Source organism: Pleurodeles waltl, chromosome 7, assembly GCF_031143425.1.
Source record: "Pleurodeles waltl isolate 20211129_DDA chromosome 7, aPleWal1.hap1.20221129, whole genome shotgun sequence".
Taxonomy (NCBI): Eukaryota; Metazoa; Chordata; class Amphibia; order Caudata; family Salamandridae; genus Pleurodeles; species Pleurodeles waltl.
This window is the reverse complement of record NC_090446.1, coordinates 549,051,397-549,074,573: the sequence shown is the minus strand read 5'-3', so window position 1 is coordinate 549,074,573 and position 23,177 is coordinate 549,051,397. Positions and strand designations below refer to the sequence as shown.

General features: G+C 45.1%; 1 protein-coding gene across 1 annotated transcript in view; it reads right to left on the bottom strand.

Moving 5' to 3' along the window:
• Positions 1–11,301: 11,301 nt before the first annotated feature.
• The window catches only part of LOC138246922 (extracellular calcium-sensing receptor-like), a 287,015-nt gene continuing 275,139 nt past the window's right edge, over positions 11,302–23,177 (bottom strand). The window contains exon 6 of the mRNA XM_069201669.1: positions 11,302–12,221. Within this exon, the coding sequence (XP_069057770.1) occupies positions 11,302–12,221 (920 nt within the window). The remainder of the gene's footprint in view (positions 12,222–23,177) is intronic.

Genomic DNA, 23,177 nt, shown 5'->3' with positions numbered 1-23,177 from the left:
TTCATGACCCTCATACATCATTTGTGACACAGTTCGGCATGATTACCTATTTGTATGTTAACTCAGACACCTTCATTTGTGCAGTTTTGTTTTGGTATTTACTTAGATTAGTGTGGCATGTTTATTGTGTTATTTTTGCATGTTGACAACATTTAGCAGGCACTGTTTGATGACTTAGTTATCCCCTGAGGAAGCATTCTTCTGTCCAACACAGCATGGTGGTGTATGGTTTCTCACTTCATCAGATTATTCCCTCAGGATGGGCAGAGTATGATGCAATCATGGTCACTGTGCAGATTTCTCTAACTACATAATATCTGGACAGTTGTATTGACAAGCTACGTTATTTGACAGTAGGGACATTTCAATTATCTACTGCGCAGTTGATATGTCACATTACCCAGAGACAGATTTATTGAAAAGTGCTGTAGTGCTATATGTACATTGTCCATGATTGTGAGTCCATTATAGTGATATCTTACAGTGTGATCCAACACAAGGGTTTACCAAAATGCTTTTGTCATGCAGGGGTTGTTGTTTCAGACAGTGCAGAGGGACAGACTTAGCCAATGAGTAGGAGAGAGACAATCACTGGGCTGGGTGACAAGTTATACAGTGGTTAGAAGAACAGTGCTTGAGTACAGTTGTTGTAAGACTGTCCTGTTTCAAAACGCAGGACTTTGGTAATAGTTGGCCATGTGGCAGGGACTGGTGCTTCCGGGTCATTTTCCTTGTGAATGTGATCTGTTCCATGTCTTCTTCTTCTTCTGATGTGTGTGTTGCCTGCTTTGTCCTTGTTGTTGTTGGTTGTGAAGGGGCAACACACATCTCATTGTTAGAAGACGTGGAGTCAGACATCCCAGTGGCTGCTCCCTGTGAAGGTCTTAAGGGCAGTACTGCTGCAAGGAGGGCCTGCTGGTTCTTGAGAATAACAGCCACATCACGATGGTAGGCAGCCAGGTCGGCCCTGAGGGGTTCAATGTTGCATTCGTCCACGCGTTGACAGGATTGCTGTTGTTGGTGTTGGGTCAACTGTATTACAGCTGTGCTGATTTCCTTCTGGGTTTTCTGCAGTTCCTGCAAGAAAGATGTTAGGGCTTGCATAGCTGCTGCCTGATCTGCAGATGACATCATGCACGAACGCACCCTCTCAAGGCTGGCTGCCATAGTTTGCATCCCCACCCGCACCTCCTTGGCCAGCTCCCGCTGTACTCCAACTACAGTTCTCTCAAAGCTGGTGCCAGTGTCACCTGAGTCCTCAGCTGTATTGGAGCTGGCAGGTCTTACAATTGGGGTGGTGGGTGGTTCCTCTGCGATGGCTGCTTGTTCTGTGCTCCTCCTTGTGACTGAAGGTGGGGTCTGGAGGGTTTCAAGGACCTTTTGGATAGTCTCCTGGGGAATGTTTATCGGCTCGTCATCCATGTCATCAGGGAAATCTGGGACAGGCATATCGGCAGGAGATCCATCTTCCTCTGCAATGAAACAGGGTACAATTAGTGTGTCTGTGTTGTGACAATTTTGACGTGACGTGCCTGCCTTTTGATGAATTCACTTTGTGATCTTGTTTTGTATTAATATCTCCAGTCCTTCAGATGGGCATTGTTTCAGGCCTATGCCCCACCTGTGTGTCACATGTATGTTATTGAGTTATCAGACTTGTCAGCCTCATCGTCTCTAGGTGTTGGTTTATGCCAAATAGAGAATTGCCACCTTCTTGTCCTACTCGACCCTCCGTGTATATCCATTCTCATGGTGAGACCTTTCACTGGCTGTGGGTGTTCTGATGGCCCTGGCAGCACACTTAACTATCAGGACCTGCCCCAATCCCTGATCGTTCACATCGACTTAAATGTAATTGACATGTTGCATATCCTATGCATGGCAATGTTATGATCTGATATGGATGTTGACATTGTTAATGGGTCCTGCTGATGTTGGGTAATGTGTGTTACATTGGATTGCCCTGATAGTCGTATCAGTGTCCTATTACGTCCTCTGACTGTGCAGGTGTATTCCAGTGACCAGTTACATGTGTCCCCTCCTCAATGCAGTTGTCTGAGCAGTATGACATTTGTGATGTTGCCTTGTTACCCAGGCACAGGATGGACCCTGACATATGCAGCATGGGTGTGTCCTTAGTGCTGTGTCGCTCCTATTGTTGTTTACTTTGGCTGATGTTTGTGACAACTATGGGCATTGACATTTGAGTGTAATGGGGCCTTTTGTGTCAGGGGATTGTTGCAGATGTCATCCTCACCCCCTAATCTAGGTGTGTATGTTCCATGGGGAGGTTACTGCCATTGGCTACTTGAGCTGCACACAGATCAGAGGTGGTAGTGGCAAATGTTGTCGCAGTTACATTGCAGTTGTCGGTTTGGCTAGAGGATTGCTAATAGGGCCCTAGTTAATGTAGGAGGTATGTTGGCTGACGAGTGCCAGGATGTCATTTTGATGTAGTGGCCTTCCCTCCTGTCGTGGCTTTCCCTTTGCTCCATCGTTGGCATGACAGCATGCCCCCATGGGACTGTTGTTGGTGTTGTGTAATGGTGTGCCCCAGGTCTTCCCAGAACGGGCCATACTCCCATATCGTGCCCCTTTACCCATGCCACTCCAAGTATTAGATGACTTCCATGCATTTAGTGGTCAGTATCCCACCCCATGCTCACAGTTGACATTATCGCATTTCAATTCCCCATGCGACTTACCCTGCATGTGCGTTGTGTCCTGGTAGTCTGCGCTGTCCTGTCCTTGAATCCCTGTGACGATCTCCTCAGGGATGACGGCTGCGACCATCTCCTCCATGTGGTCCAGGGCCTCCTGGTGTGCTGGACTCCCCACCCCAGTCTGCAGTGCTGCCTTCCTGTTCCTGGCCATCTTTTCCTTGGTCCTGCGTTTGCAGTCATGCCAGCGTTTCTTGCACTCAATGACTGTTCTGTGTACTTCTGCCACACTGTTTATCTTGTCAACAATTTGTTGCCATATAGCCTCTCTCCTACTGATTGGCAACTTTGATGTGACAAACAGTCGGTGCTGGTGTTCCGTCACCTCTTTAACCAGGATTTCCTGCTCCTCTGCACTGAAGCGACACTTTCTTTTCTTCTTAAAAGTGTCCTGGTTCTTGTGTGGGTCCTCCTGGCTGGTTCCTGGTCTGCTGTCATCTTCCTGGGGTCTGTAGTGGCATCTGGGATCCATTTTGGCTCTCCTCTGTTGAAATGGCTGTGTTCGCTGTGTTTTTTGACGCTACTGCGTCAAAAAAACTGCGCATATCCGGTTTGCGGTGTCGTAAATCGACCCACAGTCATTTCTGCTGCGTTAACGTTGTTTTCCTTTACGACTTGATGCCGCGGTGTGCGTCAAAAATAATTACTCCCACCTGTTGTTTGCGCCGCCGTGCGTCAAAGTATAAATCTGATGCCCGCACGGTGCACCAAAATGGCGTTAGCCGGCGGTAATAGTTTTGACGCCAAACTGCGCCGGCGCAGTATTGCGTCAAAAAGTATAAATATGGGCCTTAGTGTGAGGGCACCCTGGCACTAGCCAAGGTGCCCCCACATCGTTCAGGGCAAATTCCCCGGACTTTGTGAGTGCGGGGACACCATTACACGCGTGCACTGTACATAGGTCTCTACCTATGTATAGCGTCACAATGGTAACTCCGAACATGGCCATGTAATATGTCTAGGATCATGGAATTGTCCCCCCAATGCCATTCTGGCATTGGGGGGACAATTCCATGATCCCCCGGGTCTCTAGCACAGAACCCGGGTACTGCCAAACTGCCTTTCCCAGGGTTTCAGTGCAGCTGCTGCCAACCCCTCAGACAGGTTTCTGCCCTCCTGGGGTCCAGCCTGTCCTGGCCCAGGAAGGCAGAACAAAGGACTTCCTCAGAGAGAGGGTGTTACACCCTCTCCCTTTGGAAATAGGTGTCAGGGCTGGGGAGGAGTAGCCTCCCCCAGCCTCTGGAAATGCTTTGATGGGCACAGATGGTGCCCATCTCTGCATAAGCCAGTCTACACCGGTTCAGGGATCCCCCAGCCCTGCTCTGGTGCGAAACTGGACAAAGGAAAGGGGAGTGACCACTCCCCTGACCTGCACCTCCCAGGGGAGGTGCCCAGAGCTCCTCCAGCGTGCCCCAGACCTCTGCCATCTTGGATTCAGAGGTGTGCTGGCACACTGGACTGCTCTGAGTGGCCAGGGCCAGCAGGTGACGTCAGAGACTCCTTCTGATAGGCTCTTACCTTTCTTACTAGCCTATCCTCCTTCCTAGGTAGCCAAACCTCCTTTTCTGGCTATTTAGGGTCTCTGCTTTGGGGAATTCTTCAGATACCGAATGCAAGAGCTCACCAGAGTTCCTCTGCATTTCCCTCTTCATCTTCTGCCAAAGGATCGACCGCTGACTGCTCAGGACACCTGCAATACCGCAACAAAGTAGCAAAGACGACTACTGCAACCTTGTATTGCTTCATCCTGCCGGCTTTCTCGCCTGTTTCCTGGTGGTGCATGCACTGGGGGTACCCTGCCTCCTTCTTGCACCAGGAACTCTGAAGAAATCTCCCGTGGGTCGACGGAATCTTCCCCCTGCAACCGCAGGCAACAAAAGACTGCATCACCGGTCCTCTGGGTCCCCTCTCAGCACGACGAGCGTGGTCCCTGGAACTCAGCAACTCTGTCCAAGTGACTCCCACAGTCCAGTGACTCTTCAGTCCAAGTTTGGTGGAGGTAAGTCCTTGCCTCCCCACGCTAGACTGCATTGCTGGGTACCACGTGATTTGCAGCTGCTCCGGCTCCTGTGCACTCTTCCAGGATTTCCTTCATGCACAGCCAAGCCTGGGTCCCCGACACTCTAACCTGCAGTGCACAACCTTCTGAGTTGTCCTCCGGCATCGTGGTACTCCCTTTTCTGACTTCGGGTGGACTCCGATTCACTCCTCTTCCAAGTGCCTGTTCCAGTAATTCTGCGGGTGCTGCCTGCTTCTGTGAGGGCTCCCTGACTTGCTGGGCGCCCCCTCTGTCTCCTTATCCAAGTGACGACATCCTGGTCCCTCCTGGGCCACAGCAGCATCCAAAAACCCTAACCGTGACCCTTGCAGCTGGCAAGGCTTATTTGCAGTCTTTCTGTGTGGAAATACCTCTGCAAGCTTCTTCAGGACGTGGGACATCCATCCTCCAAAGGGGAAGTTCCTAGTCCTCTTCGTTCTTGTAGAACACCAAGCTTCTTCCACCTGGTGGCAGCTTCCTTGCATCCTCAGCTGGCATTTCCTGGGCATCTGCCCACTCTCGACACTCTCGCGACTCTTGGACTTGGTCCCCTTGTCTTACAGGTACTCAGGTCTGGAAATCCACTGTTGTTGTATTACTGGTGTTGGTCTTCCTTGCAGAATCCCCCTATCACGACTTCTGTGCTCTCTGGGGGTTGTAGGTGCACTTTACACCTACCTTTCAGGGTCTTGGGGTGGGCTATTTTTCTAACCCTCACTGTTTTCTTACAGTCCCAGCGACCCTCTACAAGCTCACATAGGTTTGGGGTCCATTCGTGGTTCGCATTCCACTTTTGGAGTATATGGTTTGTGTTGCCCCTATACCTAGGTATTGTGTACATACATCTTGTGTATATTTGGCATCCTCATACTGAGGGTACTCACTGAGATACTTTTGGCATATTGTCATAAAAATAAAGTACCTTTATTTTTAGTATATCTGTGTATTGTGTTTTCTTATGATATTGTGCATATGACACCAGTGGTATAGTAGGAGCTTTGCATGTCTCCTAGTTCAGCCTAAGCTGCTCTGCTATAGCTACCTTCTATCATCCTAAGCTGCTAGAAACACCTCTTCTACACTAATAAGGGATAACTGGACCTGGTACAGAGTGTAAGCACCCCTTGGTACCCACTACAAGCCAGGCCAGCCTCCTACAATGGCTTGAAATGATTTTGCACATGTTGGTATGGCAGTCGGCTTATAAGTTTGCAGGTTAATTTGCTTATGCCTATAGATGACACAGTTTGTTTTCCAGCAACTAGTTTATTGGTGCAGTCTTGAAAAAGCACCATGGCAACATCATGTGTGCTGGATGTTCCAGACAAAGAAGAGCTGCCTTCAAAATCAAAATTATCAAAAGCAGCAATTGTAAATCCTTTCAGATATTGCATTTGTTGGAAGAAGATCATGTGACAGAATGACCTTGATAAATTCACCCTTTACTTTTGTGGCATTGATCTCTCTTTGTGCAAGCTAAAGTTGTTTTATTAACCTGTTTTGTAGTAGCTGGTTGGGTGAAACTCTTACTATGGTGATTAAAGCGTGGATGTTTAGCTTTAGTGATTGTGTCAAACAGCTTTTTTTCTTTCACTTCTGAGTTTAGTTTTGATACATGTCCCAGGACATCTAGTAGATGTGTCTTTATATCGTTATTCACATATTGTGTGGTCAAGAAGTTATGTAGTTTCACAGACTTAGGCGGTCATTCTGACCGCGGCGGGCGGCGGTAGCCGCCCGCCACGCGGTTACCGCCATATGGCCGCTCCGCGGTCAAAAGACCGCAGCGGCCATTCTGGCTTTCCCGCTGGGCCGGCGGGCGACCGCCAAAAGAGCGCCCGCCGGCCCAGCGGGAAAGGCCCTGCAACAAGGAAGCCGGCTCTGAATGGAGCCGGCGGAGTTGCAGGGGTGCGATGGGTGCAGTTGCACCCGTCGCGATTTTCACTGTCTGCTAAGCAGACAGTGAAAATCTTTATGGGGCCCTGTTAGGGGGCTCCTGCACTGCCCATGCCAGGGGCCCCACGACACCCGTTCCCGCCATCCTGTTCCTGGCGGTAAAAACCGCCAGAAACAGGATGGCGGGAAGGGGGTCGGAATCTCCATGGCGGCGGTGCTTGCAGCGCCGCCATGGAGATTCAGCCCATGCAGGGGAAATCTGGCTGGATCCCCTTTTCTGACCGCGGCTTTACCGCCGCGGTCAGAATGGGCTGGGAAGCACCGCCAGCCTGTTGGCGGTGCTTCTGTGGTCCCCGGCCCTGGCGGTCTTGGACCGTCAGGGTCGGAATGACCCCCTTAGTCATTACAAAGGAGTTTCCTTGATGCTGCATGAGATGAAAAAGGCTGTCAACATGTTTATTAAAACCTTCCCCATTCTAACCCACAAGTTTGTGGTGAGAAACAATTTCACAATGGTCCATTAATTTTGAATTTGTGATCTCTCTGAAAACATTGCAAATAGAAAAGACTTCATGGTAAACTATCTGCCTTTGAGCAACATATTTACTTTTGCGTGTCTGACCAACAATTCCCTTGGAGCTTTTCTGTGATCTCTGAAATATAGAGCCACAGCACTGAACCTTCCCCCTCTGTCTTTCACCAAAAAATGTCTTTGGATGGACTTTCTGTAGAGGTACATTTTTTCCACCTCTAGCCTCTTCACTCTTTCTAAATACCAGGATCCACATCTCAGGTAGTTTATGCAATCAAATTCATGAAACACAGTAATCAGTTACTCACAGTCTTCACTTGCAGCTCCCAATTACCTTCCTGATCAGCATGTGCCAAGTTTTTCACTCAAGCTATCATGTATAAAACATTTCCCTAGTACTTGCAAAGTTCTGATTTTTCTTTGCAATCTTTGGCAAACTCAACAAACTTGGTTTTAAGATTTTCTGATTTTGAACTGAGTGTATTACCAATTGCCTGGTTTTGCATCATGTTTTTTTAATTAAGTGAACCCTGTGCCTTGTTCACTTCTGAGATAAGAAAACCTAATTTGTCATTCTTGTTCCAGAAAGCATTCCAACTTAGTGTTTCCATAGCCTCAGATATGATAAGCATACATTGCAACAAACTAACATAATGAGTTCCACTCAATACTGACTGGAAAATGTTGCTTTCATAGATTCCAGTCTCAATAAGTGCATCCTCTATGCCACATCCACTGAGATAACTTCCTGCACCTTACAATGCAACTTTTGCCATGTGGAAAATGCCCATCATTGGATAAAGGTCATAAAATTCTATCGGATTGCTCATAAAAATGTCAGCTACAATACGGAAAACATCTTCATCACAGAAAATTGGCAGTATATGGGCACTTCAAGCTCAGTACCACATTTTAGAAATTTTCTACAGCTGTGCATACTGTTGCATAGTTTGTGATTGGAGATGGTATTACTGGTAAACAAAACAACTTGGCCTCAGCCACTTTTGGGAGGAACCCCATAAACTAGAAAAGGCTCACTCCATAGTACTGAAACGCATATATTGGTTCTATGTACGCAACGATTATATCATCCACAGAACTCATGGCACTTTAACAAATTGCTTTACAGATTTTAAGTGGTATCCAGAATTTGAACCATATTTAGACAATATTCCTGACATCCTCTGTAAAAGCTTAAATGCCAGATTCCGGTTCGGGTCGTTGCCGTTGAAGTCATTGATGTGCAGATGGGGTACAAAAACAGATACAAGTACATGCCCAGCTTGCGGAGCAAAATCAGAAACGGTTGAACATTTTATGTTTTTTTGCCCTGCTTACTCCCTTCCCAGGTCTAAGTGGATCCGTCACATTTGTCGCGAAATGGGGATAAGAGACTGTGCCTCTACTTTGAAGATTCTAAAAAGTCACCATTCTACGGTTTTAATACTTGCTGTTAGCAAATATTTATTAGTAGCATGGCGAATACGTAATTCCATTGCTAGGACTGTGTTTTAATGCAGAGCCCTACTTTTTACTCCTTTTACTCTTATTAGGACTGTAGGAGGGGGGCTGAAACTGTATTATGTGTATTATGTGTACTGAGATTTTAATTGGATCATGCTCTTTGGCATCCATGTCTTATATTTTTTACCTATGTATTATTATTATTATTACTATTATTACTGGTTTTATCTTTATTCCTACTACTACTGTATATTCGCTTTGATGATCGACCGATCGAATAAAGCATGTGTCAAAACGAAACGAACAAAACAACTTTCTTCACTGAGACGATATTCTGGGAGATCAGCGCATGAATTCCAGCCCTTAGAGGAACTGGGTTTTCTTCAACCTTCAGTCGCACCAATTAAGCAACATGTTAACTTCAGGTAAATCAGCTTTGTGGATTCCAGCATCAGGAAGAAGAAGATCCATGTCCTCAGCCACTTTGAAACTTTCTCGTAGACTGGGATATGTTGATGGCTTGTAGTGATTTTGTACACGTCGGCAAGGCAGTTGGGTTATAGGTTTGCCTATCAGGATAATTAGGGCAGATGCAACAGTGGCATGGAGTGCTCATAGCAGCCAAAATACCCCATGTCATGGCATGTTTTTTATTTTGCCATTTCTCTATTTTTAGCCAATAGTACTTTTAATGCTTAATTTTTTTTTAGTTTAGCCTGGCAAGCTAAATGTAAACCTACAAGTGTAAAGATTGAAAATACATTTGATAGAAACCAAGGTTGGCTGTCTCCAATACACACGCCACTTGCCACCTATGCTGTAGATAAAACAATGAGACAATCCCAAAGGTCATCAGCAAAATAAAAAGTACAACTATGGATCACATGCACCACAATGGTGCATCAAAAAGTCACGCAATCAACTGAAATGACGTTAAGAAACATTTAGGCCCATATTTATACTTTTTGACGCTAAACTGCGCTAACGCAGTTTAGCGTAAAAAAAATTTGCGCCGTCTAACGCCATTCTGAAGCGCCATGCGGGCACCGTATTTATGGAATGGCGTTAGACGGCGCAATCAGACCGGCGCTGCCTGGTGTGCGTGGAAAAAAAACACGTAGACCAGGCAGCGCCGGCGTTGGGAAAAAATGACGTTAGGCCGTCTTAAAATGGCGCAAGTCAGGTTGACGCTAAAAAATCGTCTTAACCCGATTTGCGCCATTTTTTCGACGCCCAGACGCCATTTACATGACTCCTGTCTTAGTAAAGACAGGAGTCATGCCCCCTTGCCCAATGGCCATGCCCAGGGGACTTGTGTCCCCTGGGCATGGTCATTGGGCATAGTGGCATGTAGGGGGGCACAAATAAGGCCCCCCTATGCCACAAAAAAAATAAAAATATAAAAAAAATTATACTTACCTGAACTTACCTGTACTTCACTGGGATGGGTCCCTCCATCCTTGGGTGTCCTCCTGGGGTGGGCAGGGGTGGCAGGGGGGGTCCCTGGGGGCAGGGGAGGGCACCTGTGGGCTCATTCTGAGCCCACAGGTCCCTTAACGCCTACCCTGACCCAGGCGTTAAATTCAGGCGCAAATGCGGGGTTTTTTGACCCGCCCACTCCCGGGCGTGATTTTTGCCCGGGAGTATAAATACGACGCATTTGCGTCGCCGTCATTTTTTTAGACGGGAACGCCTTCCTTGCATCTCATTAACGCAAGGAAGGCGTTCACGCTAAAAAATGACGCTCTTTCTTCATACTTTGGCGCTAAACGCGTCTAACGCCAAAGTATAAATATGGCGTTAGTTTTGCGCCGAATTTGCGTCGAAAAAAACGACGCAAATTCGGCGCAAACGGAGTATAAATACGGCCCTCAAAATATCGAAAGTTGGAAACTGTGATATGAAAAGCCCTCCCCGAAATACGGCCTCATCTGATTTTCTGAGGTTGTTGCTTTTCTTCTACCACACTTTTTTCTATTACACACACATACTGAATGAAAGAAAGTTTATTATGAAAAAGAGAAACACATGCATCCTATGCTCGTCTTGGAAAGCAGTCCTAAAATAAGTACACGATTTCCATTTTTAAAAGGTTATCACGACAAACCAATGTGTCTTAGAAAGATGTGTTTGTTTTACAGCATTTTTCCATTGTGCCACTCTTATTCACTGTTATTTTGTTTACAATTCTGTGATGAAACAAGGCAGGGCTCTGAAATGAAAGTGGCTGCTTTCACTTGTTTAGACTTAAAATTGCAATCCAAGAGCTCACGAGGACCCTCTCAAAAAATGGCCTGGTGTCGCTACATGTGGCCCCGGGCCATACAATGAGTATTAGTGGCATAAATCCACACTGGCTATGAGGTAGCTAAACTGCAACTTCTACAGCACTTCAGCATATTAAGGAATAAATAATAAATGTTGTACTTACATGAATTGACACCACATTAGAATTTGTTGTTTGAAAGCAAGGTCTTATTACATCGTCTGTTGAACTATTAGGATTGAATCCCCAAATTGTTCTTGACATGTGATGCATTCTGTGTGCAGTTGAACAATTGTGTCCCTGTGTGCTACATATGTACACCTTTCTCGAGTAGACAAAGCAATTATATGAAAATCAAACCACACATGAACAATAATTAGCATTGCTATTTATTTTTCAAACTTGACTTTGATTTTGAAGATAAGTACTCTCTTGTATTCCTTTCTGGCCTCCAAAATATTATGAATGCTTTCGGACCAAATATGCAAAAGAGAAGTCCAGCACTAGAAGACAAAATTGCGAAAATCTCAACTGCTATCATATACCTTCCCTTTGTGCTCAAATAAGCTGGTATGAATGACAGCCAGACGCTGACGAACACAAGCATGCTGAATGTGATGAACTTGGTCTCGTTGAAGCTGTCAGGTAGTTTCCTGGCTAGAAAGGAGATCAAGAAACTTGCACTAGCTAAGAGTCCCATGAAGGCCAACATGCTGTAGAACCATCCAACAGAGCCCTCGTTGCATCCAAGGAATATCTCTTTCATGGCAGGGCTAGTGCTATGTTCTGGGAAAGAAGGGGAAGTTGTCAGCCAAGCCACCCCAATAGTCCCTGGAATTAGTGTGCAGGCGAAAACAATGGTGTAGGCAATCGTTGGACTTAAAAACTTCTTGAGATTGCTGTTAGGCTGTGTAGCTCTGAAGACTATGACAACTGTGATGGTTTTAGCAAGCACACAAGAAATACAAAAGGAGAAGATGACTACGAAGATGATTTGCTGCAGCATGCAGGTCCATTTAGTGGGACGGCCAATGAAATTCATGGGACAGAGGAAGCACAACATGAGTGAAATGAGCAGGAGGTAACTGATGCTGCGATTGTTAGCTTTCACAACGGGAGTGTCCCGGTACCAAACAAAGACACCAAAGACGCAGGAAGCACTTAGGAAAAAGAAAATAGACATCAACACTAATATCATACCAAGAGGCTCCTCATAGGACAGAAATCTAATAGATTTTGGTATACATTTATCTCTTAAGATACTGGACCAGTAATCATCAGGGCACTTCATGCAGTCCGCAGAATCTAGGAAAGACAGTGAAAACTTAGATGAGGTAATCAATACATAAAAGCAGTTAGTGTTACGGATGTCACAATGGTTAGTGAAAGCGATAACCAAATTTCTAGCCATTATTTACATTCATTTTTTCAGCATCAGCGAACCTGTTGATTTAATCACACATGGGTGGCTCCTTCGCAAGAGCAAAGGAGCCTCGCCCTCCTGGCTAAGCAAGGAGCTGAAAGATAAAACAATATTTCTTTATTGTTTTATCTTTCAGCTGCTGGCTCAACCAGCAGTATGTGAAGGGGGGCGGGGCTAGGCCACAGGAGGTGAAAAAGGGGAGGAGGAGAGAGTGCACTGTCTCAGGCCAGCCAAACGCATATGCTCACTTAGTTTTCACTTAGGTTTCTCCAGCCCGGCTGTATTGAACAGCCGGGCTGGAGAAACTGCACAGACCCCAGGATTATGTCTGTCTGGCAGTCCAAGCTGCTCAGACCAATCCTGACGCTGCTTTCATGCTAGATTTAGCATAAAAGCATCACCAGGATTGCTGTTGAGCCTGTGCTGGTGTCCCAGTGAATGCTGGGACACCAGAATAAGAGGATTGAAGTGGTGGGAGGCTGCGGCAGCAACAGGAAGAGGTACTTTTTTAATTATTATTTTGTATTTGAGAGACTCGCAAAATAGGGTTTGCCTTCCTAATAGCGAGTCACACTGGTATGTAGGAATGTTTTGCGACTGGTAATGTGGTTGCAAAACATATTCAGTTACCACCAACTTCAAGTTGGTGGTAAGCCATTCATAAGCGGGAAGGACTCCTCAAGGGACCTCTTCCCCTTTGCAAATGGGGGTGTGAACACTTTTCAAGAGCAGGCAGTGGCCCTACAGACCACTGCCTATTCTTAAAAAACGAAATGAAAACTTTGCATTTTTCTTTTTGTAATGCATCTCGTGTAATGAAAACGGGCTACATAACAAAAAAAATGCTTATTTGAAAAAGCAATCACAGACATGGTGGTCGGCTGAGCTCAGCAGGTCACCATCCCTGTGATTGTAGCTATTCACAATGGGTCACAAATTGTGGCCTGTCTCATGAATATTAAATGAGGCAGGTCCATTTGCGACCCACTGTGAATCACTGTGTGCCAAACACACAGTTGTACATCACAGTTTACAATTTCCTAATACTGAACCACTAAAATTTGCTATTAGGAAATTGCAAACGGGTGATTTCGTACATCTGGCCCTTAGTAATGTTCAGGAAGCTTTAAATGCAAGGCCTTAACTTGCAGTCAGACTTTCACCAGTGCCTGGGTCCCACTGCTCAAACTCTTTGGCTGTGCACAGTTGGCTCTAGACTCAGAACCATTCTTTTTTTTGCCATATAGATAGCTATGGTGAGCCTTCAGACATGTGTATCAACTTCTGAATTAGAGACTTCGAAGGTTCGGAGTGCAGGTTGTCATTTGTCAAATCTGAATGTAATTTGGCACACCTTTAGCATGTTATGCTCAGTCCTGTAATTTCAACTTTCATGTTCATCAAATTTCACCAAACCTAGTAATAAATCACATGGATTTTGATTTGTTTATAACTTTGGCACTGTTTGAGAAATTTACACAAAATTTAGCACTCGGTCTATTCATCCATCTCCGTTTTGACATGGCAACTTTTGCACCGGTCCATCTATACAAAAGAAAGTTAGTGGTAAGTCAAAAAAGAAACTGTTAACATTCAAGTTCCTGTAGGTAATTTTGCTCTACATTACAGGAAAAGCTTCAGAATGTAAGCACATCAAACATAGCATGATGCTCTGCAAATATGATGATCTGGATGCAAGAGAACCATTTACAATGCAATGCGGATGAAACTGAGGGGCAGATTTAAAAGGCCCTAGGGCCTCCATGCACCACATTACTGTAATTTTTAACGCTAATTTGGCCCAATGAGGTCAAAATAACTGCGCCAAATTTACAAAGATGCACAATACATGTACTGCACAACTTTGTAACCCTTTGCGCTATATTATGCCTGCACCAGGCATAATGTATGAAAAGAAGGCGTTCCCCATTAGGGGGGGTGAAACAATGGCACAAAGAAATCTGAGAGATTTCTTTGCATCATTTTTTCGGCACTTTTAACATCTGCTCAGAGCAGGCATTGAAAGGAGGCTCCCATTGGTTTCAATGGGCCTCTGGGTGCTTTGCAGGATTAGCGTCAGACGTTTTTACGCTAATCCTGCATAGCGCCGAACTAGCGTAAAACATTCTGACACTAATTCCCTAACTACTGCCATGGTTCGCCCAATATTAAATACAGCTCGCACATGGTGGCATTAGGGGGCGCTAAGGGGTGCAAGAAAAGTGGCGCAGCATTAGGTGCAGTGACATGTTTCATAAATCTACCCCTGACATTCTTTTCTTTTGGCCTGCAAAGAAATAGTGAGTGTGTAACAGTTGGTTTAGGAAGTTTCCCCTCCTCCTGCCTCAGTAGCCAGGAATCATGACAACAAGCTCGATTTTCATTCCCAGATCCTCCCTGCAGCTTTGGTTTGCTTTAGTGTATTGCGGTCAACCAAAAAAATGTATTGATCTTCTCCCTTTATCTACCAGCAGGACAGTTGTCCATGCATTAATTACAGCCAAGCTGACCTTCGGAAATATACTTTATAGGTAAATCCCAGAAAAATGGGTCAAAAGATTGCAAACTCTACAAAATGAAGCAGCTCACCTGCTTCTGGTCTTTCGTAGACGAGTCTAGGTTCCAGCCACCATTACAATCTACATTTGCTTCCTATCAAAAAAGGATAATTTCAAAGTTGTAATTTTTGGTGCATCTGGCCTATAAACGTGTCCCTCAATATCTGATTAATAGGGTTCCCATTCCCCTCGCCACTTAGGACCTCGTTTGCACACCAAGCTATCAGCATATTAGATGCAGTGGACGTTCCTTATTGGTGTTGGCTTGAAGAAAATGCAACACGCTGCCCTTTGCCTTGAAAGGCATCACCCAAGAAATCCCTTTCAGGAAGTCCCCGAAGACGCATCTGCTCGCTTTGATAAAGGTGGTTAGCAACTGTGATCTAGGTCAGATTTAGAGTTGGGACACTCTGCTGAAGTATCCGAGCACTTTATAAACTCATTCATTCATTCATGATATCAAAACTGTACTAAAAATGTGCCTTTGTTGTTTTATGTAAACTTTCTTAATGGTGTTTGAGATATTTATATTTGAAAATGTGTTGCTCATGCTTAGAATGGTAAAACTTTTAAATATCAGTTACGTTTGAAAGCTTGAAGTTTCAAGTTGGACTCTTTGAGCAGAAATAATTGTCTGAGGAAGAGCTTGAAATATGTTCTTCAACATCTTGAAATTTGCAAATTTCACAGAGAGTGGAACAGTCAAAAAGACTGTTTCTTGGAAACAGAGGGCAGAGGTAAATAGACAAAGGTGTTGGAAAGTGTTCTACGAAAAGAGGAAAGTGTATTTAGCACCCTACCAGAAATGTTCAAATCAGAGAGCCAGTGAATGAAAAAAGGTGCAGGTCAATGTGCATGTTCAACATAAAAAAGGTTTCATAGATGAATTGTTCATTTGCAATAAATTGAAATAATGGAATTGAGGCCTTTGAGAAATTCATTAGTTTTGAATAACAAATACAATAAAAACTGTTAGAAGTGCCATCCTTGGCGTGGTTTTCTCTCAACTTTTTGCCTTCCAGCCTCCTATTTTGCTAACTTTATTTTTGCTGGCTTTAGGACTCCACACACTTTACCACTGCTAACAAGTGCTGAAGTGCTTGTGTTCTCTCATTTAAACATGGTAAGATTGGTCCTTTTTAGCCTTGGTTAAAACCGGAGCTAGATTTATTTCCACTAACTCATCAAGGTTATCCGTCAGCTTTACTGCTAGATACTGGACCTGGGTCTTTATACGCTCATCCTCAAAAGCTGCCCAGTGGTTAACTAATATTTGGCACTTAGTTTTATTCAATAAATAGCCAGACACTTTTCCAAACTGCGCAGCCTCCAGTTCTATTTCATGCAGGGCCGTCATAGGGTTGGTTGTAACGACCGCAATATCATCCGCATATGCAAGTATCTTTGTGCTGCCCCCTCTCGAAATCACTGGGCTTATCTGGATATTGTTAAGCAGTTTCCTTATCAGCGGATCAATATATAGGGCAAACAACAATGGTGAACACGGGCAACCCTGCCGCGTACCTATCTGGATAATAATAGGGGCTGATTTTAGCCCAGCAATTTGCAAGGGGGCGAAGGATTGTGATAGAGCTGCCGAATCGCCTTAATGAACCCAGGGCCAATATTATTCTTGCGCAAGATTGTCCATAAGAAGGGCCAATGGACCCGATCAAATGCTTTTTCCGCGTTAAGCAGTATGACTGCCATTGGAAGCTTGGACATGGCCCTGGCATCCAACAATGTGATAACCCGTCTTACATGATCAGCAGTACTTTTCCCTGGAATAAATCCACTCCGCCACGGAGACACCAGATTAGAAATCACTGAACTTAATCTATTAGCCAGTATTTTAGCATAGATTTTGGCATCACTATTGATCAAAGAGATCGGGTGATATGAGCCAGGTAAATGTGGCTCCTTATCTTTTTTTAAGAAGACTATTATCTTAGCCTCTTCCCATGAAGTTGGTTGGTAAAGCCCTGACTGTATTTCACTAAATAGGCTAAATAATTCCTTTCATAATTCCAAGAAGAAAACCTTATAGAACTCAAGTGGGATCTGATCTTCCCTGGTTGTCCTACCACTTGCCAGAGCACTGATTGCTATACCAAGTTCTTTAAGTGTCAACAGAGCTTCCAGTTCCCTCTTATCTACCTCCTGTAGCTGTCCCAGCAATACATTACCCATATTAAAAGACATTTCCTCCTCCTGAGATTGCCCTTCATGTGCATATAGGTTTTGACAAAACCGTCTATATACTTCTATAATCTCTGGGCCACTATTAACTAGCTGCCCTTCCTCATTCTCCAGACTGTTAATACTACCATAGGTCTGCTTCTGCCTTATTTTTAAGGCCAGCTGCTTCCCAACTTTCCTGCTATATTCATAGAATTCCTGCTGATGTTCCAAAAATTCTGCAGCCGCCTTTTCCATAAAAATGTGAACAGCCTCCGCTTTGATGACATTTAATTCACGTAAAATATCTGAGGTTTCTCCCTTGGTCCTGATCGCCTCCCTAGTCGTTGCTCAGCTACACTCAACTTTGTCTGTATTCATTTTAATTGATCAGTACGTGTTCTCTCTTTTCTTATTGCATACCTCAATGTTTCCCCTCTGACGGCTGCTTTAAATGTGTCCCATACTACATGGCGGGGGCAGAGCCCTGATTTATCTTAAAAATCACTGGGATCCACCCTTTAATTTTTTTAACATACACTGGATCCGCTAATAATGCCCTGTCAAACGACCAGGACCTAGCTTGAGGCCCCTCCTCCCCTACCTCCATCACCAAAACCAGTGGATTATAATCCGATATGATTCTAGGACATCTCTCAACCCTTAATTCCGTTTGCAGAGATGCCGATACAAAGAAATAATCCAGCCTGACTGACTTACTATGTGGGAAAGAAAAAAAGGTATAGCCTGGATCCTGCAGCCAACACCTCTGCCAAACGTCAATCAGGGCACGATTAACTACTAATGTCTGGAGCGCCATGAAAACTTTGTTTTTTCTGCCCTGATACGTTGTCTGTTCTTGAATGGGGATTTCATTATCCAAATGAATATTCATGTCCCCATATATTACCACCGGAGTTCCCAAGAAACAAGTTCCAGATTAAGTAAATCCCAAATTTCCGGATCGTCCACATTTGATCCATAAATTGAACATATAGTGAGTTTTGACCCTCTAACAGAGCATTCCAGCAAAACCAGCCTGCCTGACTTATCCGTAAGTTGCTTGTGAACCACTAACGACCTGATTCGTGTAAGTATGGCCACCCCTCTAGTGGTGGTATTCTGGTTTGTGCATGCCACTATCTTCCATCCCAAAAATTCCATCAAATGCTTCTGTGCACCTACAATGTGAGTCTCCTGCATGCAGATAATATCGGCCTTCCAAGCCTTAAAAACTTCCCCTGCCGGCTGGTGTTTTTTGCCATTGTTGAGCCCGCAGACATTTACTGTAGCTATACGTATCTCACTTTCCTGACCCATTCTTTTACATTTCGTCTTTCATAACTTCCCTGAGCCGACCAATTGATCTTTCCCAAATCAACATTTAAGACACCCCACACATTGTTCCCATCTTTGCCAACTTTCCTGCTGTGTGCCCTTTTGCACCCTCTACCACCACCACCCCTGGTTAATCCCCACCCCCCTTAAAACCTACCCTTCCTTCCCTAGCCCGCCCTCCCACCCAGAACCCTACAAATAGAATCGCCAGACCGCTGGGCCTATAAGATGAAAGTTATTCACCCCACCAGCACGCATGTTCGTTGAAAACAAAAAAAAAGCAAAAACCAATCAAACGTTTTTTCTCAACAGCACAGCAGCTCCCACCCCGCAATGCACATATTAAAAAGGGAGAAAAAAGAGTAAATGAGAAAAAGAGAAAAAGCATCCACATCTACTACCACCCAGAGCTGCCGGTTTGGGGCACAGAGAAAAATAAAAAACGCAATCAAAGGGTGACACACCCACCATCCCCTTAAACAAGCTCATCCCCCACCCCCACAGTTCAAACTTAAATTTTGCTGGCTTTTAATTGCTGTACATATTGCCCTGCTTTTATTTCCGATAAAAAAGTTCACGTAGTTGATTTGTAGATAATTTTCAAACGTGCGGGACTCAGCAGATATGCTTCTGCCCCTAACTCTTTACATGGTGCAATCAGCTGCCTTAATCGCCAGCGTCTCTCTACCGTGGCGTGAGCAAAATCTGGTCTAGTAAAAAAAGATACCCCTTCTACATTTATCTTTGAGTTGGGTCGGGTTTTCTCAAATACCATCTGCCGCAATAGAAAGTTGCCAATATAAATAATAATGGTCCTTGGGTAGTTCTGTCCTTTACAAGCATCAAACGTTTGTTTTTTCTTCAACAGCGGAAATCGATGTGCTCTCTGAATCTCTGTCTCCCAGTTCCACTCAAGAAACTCTGGGAAGGCTTTCTTAAAGAGTGACACTACATAGGCCCTAGTATCCTGCCCCTCAAGGCCCTCTGCTATGCCCAGAATCCGCAGATTATTTCGCCTCTGGTGGTTTTCTGCACCCTCAAGTTTCCACTGGATATCCAAAATCTGTTGTCCCTGTGTTGCCGTTTGAGCGGCTGTAGCTTTAACTTCTGTCACCAGTATCTCAGTACGAGTCTCCATTGAGGCAATGCAGGTGCTTATGTCCTGGCAAGATTTAAACACCTTTTTAATAGACAATTGAAGTTGCCTATTTGCCACTTTCGCCTTCCTGCTCTCTTTCTGGGCCTGTTCATGATTGTGTACCATCGTGCGGTAAATGAGATCCAACAAGGGGGTCGCAGCCTGATCTGGAACCCCCATAGCGGGGCTTGTTGAAATATCATTGGTACTGTCTACCTTCAAGAAATCCTGCTGGGTGGCAGTATAGTCCCAATGCAGTTCACCTGCTCCATCCTGATCATTAGGCGGGTCCCCCCTAAGTCTTGTCCCCAGATTGCCCCTGGTACTGGGCTGCTCCAAGGATTTCCTTCTACAGGCCAGATTATTTGAGGCCCAAATGCTGGCTGAGGAGCTGCATTCTAAGTCAGCGTCTGTTAGAGGAATCTCTTCATCCGAATCCGAGTCCTTAGATTGATCAGATAGGGGAAAAAAACTTTATACAGTGTCTTCCAGACCATGATCACCTTTAGCCCCTAATAACTTCTCCTCCTTCCCCTTCAAACTTGGACTCATAACACCAGATATTGAAAGGATTTTAAACGTATCCTCAGTCTCTTGTGAAACCATATTCTAAGTTGCGTTGCAGATCCCTGCATTACTGCTAGTCTCTCCCAGTACCACTTCCTTAGCCCCATCGGACATATCGACATCAGAGCAAAGGGGGGCCCCCTCCTTTCCAGTATTTAAGAGCATACCTGTTTTCTCCAGACTGGCTGTCCCTCTGGCCCCGGTTCCTGCGACAAGTACCTGATCTCCATTGCTTCCCGGGATGCCAGATTGTGCATTAGGTACCTCCTTCTGTGGAGGTGTCCGTTTAGATTTCAGTGTTTGAGTGAATATTGCCGGGACCTGAACATTCCTCGCTGCTTTTTCCATGGCAAACGCACTTTGCTGCCCTCCTTTGCCTCAAGCGTTTGTTTGATCCCCTGGGAGAGGCGCTACTTGTGTCTTCTCCTTCCTTCCCGCAATGGGTACAAGATTAGCCTTCGCCCGCAATGTCTGGGGCATCCTGGCGGCCTTCGTCGCCATTAAAAAAAGCCAGGAGCCGAGAGCCGCACCTCCAGAACCGCCGGAGGTGTCCGTCAGCACCAAGCAGGGGAGAGGCCACCCCTGGAGAGCTCGCGCGGCCACAACCCGAGCAATGCGGCGCACGGTTCTCCCAGCGGCACAGTCTGCTGCTTGGCGCAAAACCGCCGGTCGGGCCGCACTCCGCCCCAGTAGTGTGGCAGCTCTGCAGAAACAGTCCAAAATCCAGGCGTGCGGCATGCGCGGCAGAGGCGGGGAAGCCGCTGTAGCCGCCGTGATCGAACAAACTGGGCTGGAAGGCTGATCCGAATCAGCCGGAACAGCCGGCCGCCATCTTAGATCCTAAAGGACCTTAATCGCATTAACAATTTGCACTGATCGCTTATGGGACGCTGTAATGTGATTAAAATGACTTTTTTACCTAAGATGCTCTATTTTTTTAAAACTATACCTTTAGAAATTGGACAGGAATGGTTTATATCAATGGAAGGGCTGACCAGTAATTTTATATGGACATATACCAAACCACGTCGAGCCTTTTGTTTCTTGACACTTCCCAGAGAGAAAGGGGGGTGGGCACTCCCCAACTTCAAATTATATTACCTAGCAGTGGTATTGCACTATGCACAGACATTATATGCAATGGATAGATCTATACAAGATACCCTTCCCTCAATCTATTACATACACAAGCAAAGATATGAATCTTCAAAGATTAAATCTTAGTCTAGCCCTTATAAACACAATAACAGTTGGGGAACTGGGGCTATCACAACGTCTTGACGGAGTCGTTCCCAATAATCCAAAGTCACTCACGAGGGAGTGCGGGGCAGTCAAGGAGCCGCACGAACCCCAGTTATAGTACCTTTGAAAATGATGAGGAAACAAAAACGTGGTTCAGAGTCAGGGAGGTGAGGAGTTGATGGAGTTGGTGCAGCATCACTTTCTTACTGCTATCAGGAAGGTCAGGCATTGGTTCCTTACCGGTAGGCAGGGGAGGTGAGGCATTGGTTCCTTACGCTTCCAAGGGAGGTATTGCAGCATTGGTGGCAAGGCTTCAGTTTCTTATGATCCGGCGAGGTTGATGAATCCAGCAGATCAAGCAGATCAAGATGCAAGGCGTCGGGCATGGCTGGAGGTCACGCAAGATGGCCGCTGCTCTGTGAGGCTTCAGCACTTCCTGGAAGGAAGGAGATGTTTTCATATCAAAATGATTAATTACTCCAGCATTTTGAGCACTGGAGCTCTGCTGCATAAATATGCCTTTATCTTACAGAGACATGGAGTTTTGAAGTCATTTCAGAGACTTCATGTGAGGGCCTGAGGTAATTATTTATCTGTATCATTTTTGTTTCACTCCATAAGCCTCTGCACAAACCTAAACTTTCACAGAGATGTTTCTATTTGACTTTTAACTGCTTGCCTGGATGTCATTCTACAAATCTAATTTCCTCTGCAATGGAATATTTATTACCTTCTGACAGCCAGCTGAACTTTTGACCTCTCTCTTCAAACACATTTAGCTGAGGTTTTCAACTTTCAGTATTCACTGGCAGCTCTTGTTGTCAAGATGCTTTTTCAAATTGCTCTTCATAATGTGGTAAATGGTTTCCTTTGGCAGAGGGGATTTTTCCTTTTCAGAAGGTTCCCTTAAAACTAGTCGCCAATTGTTTGACTATGTGCAGTAAAGTGCTTTGCTCTTGTGGTATTCTGTCATGCCTGTTCTGAGAGAATAATTTAGGATTTTCTATTTATATATTTTTTATTATATTTTGCTCTGTTGTTGGAAACTTCTCGCAGCAGCTTCTCATCTAATATAATTTCATCATCACCTCACATTGCTGGCTTCCTATTACCAAATTGCTGCTGGCTTTTATGGGGAGACCACATAATTTTCAGAGCAGCCCGTCATCCTCTTCCTCCAAGTCTAATAATCCTCTTCGAGTGGTGAGCACACATATAACTAAATATTCTCTACCATCAGCTTTAACAATGGATAGTGCTACAGACTTTTTACAGGATAGGGCCTCTTCATCTCATGCTGCTGGCGCAATTGCGAAAAAACCATCTAACACCTCCTCCGTCAAGTGCCCAAAAAAAGACCTTGATTCTCCCTCAAAATCACCTACACATCTTACTCTAGATGATGTCATGGAGGAATTGCGTGCATTAAAGCCCTTTGTGATGGACACTAATGCCTCTTTGCAACGTATTGAGGAGCAATGTTCCCAACACGAACAACAAATTTGTACTCTGGAACAGAGAATCAGTAACCTTGAAGACTGTAACACTGTCAATCGTCAGATCTCCAAGGACATAGCTCAACTTAAAAGGCTTACTTAAAACTTAGAAAACAGAAATAGGAGAAACAATCTTCGCCTTTTTGCTGATTCCAGAAGGTGTGGAAGGCTCTAACATGATTGCATTCCTTCAAACAGCAATACCTTCAATTCTTCACTTGTCTTCTACCTCTGCCCTCTCTATCTAACGGGCACATCGTTTAGGTCCACAGACTTCAACCTGCCCTCGTGCACATCCTAGAGGCATTATTATTCTCTTTC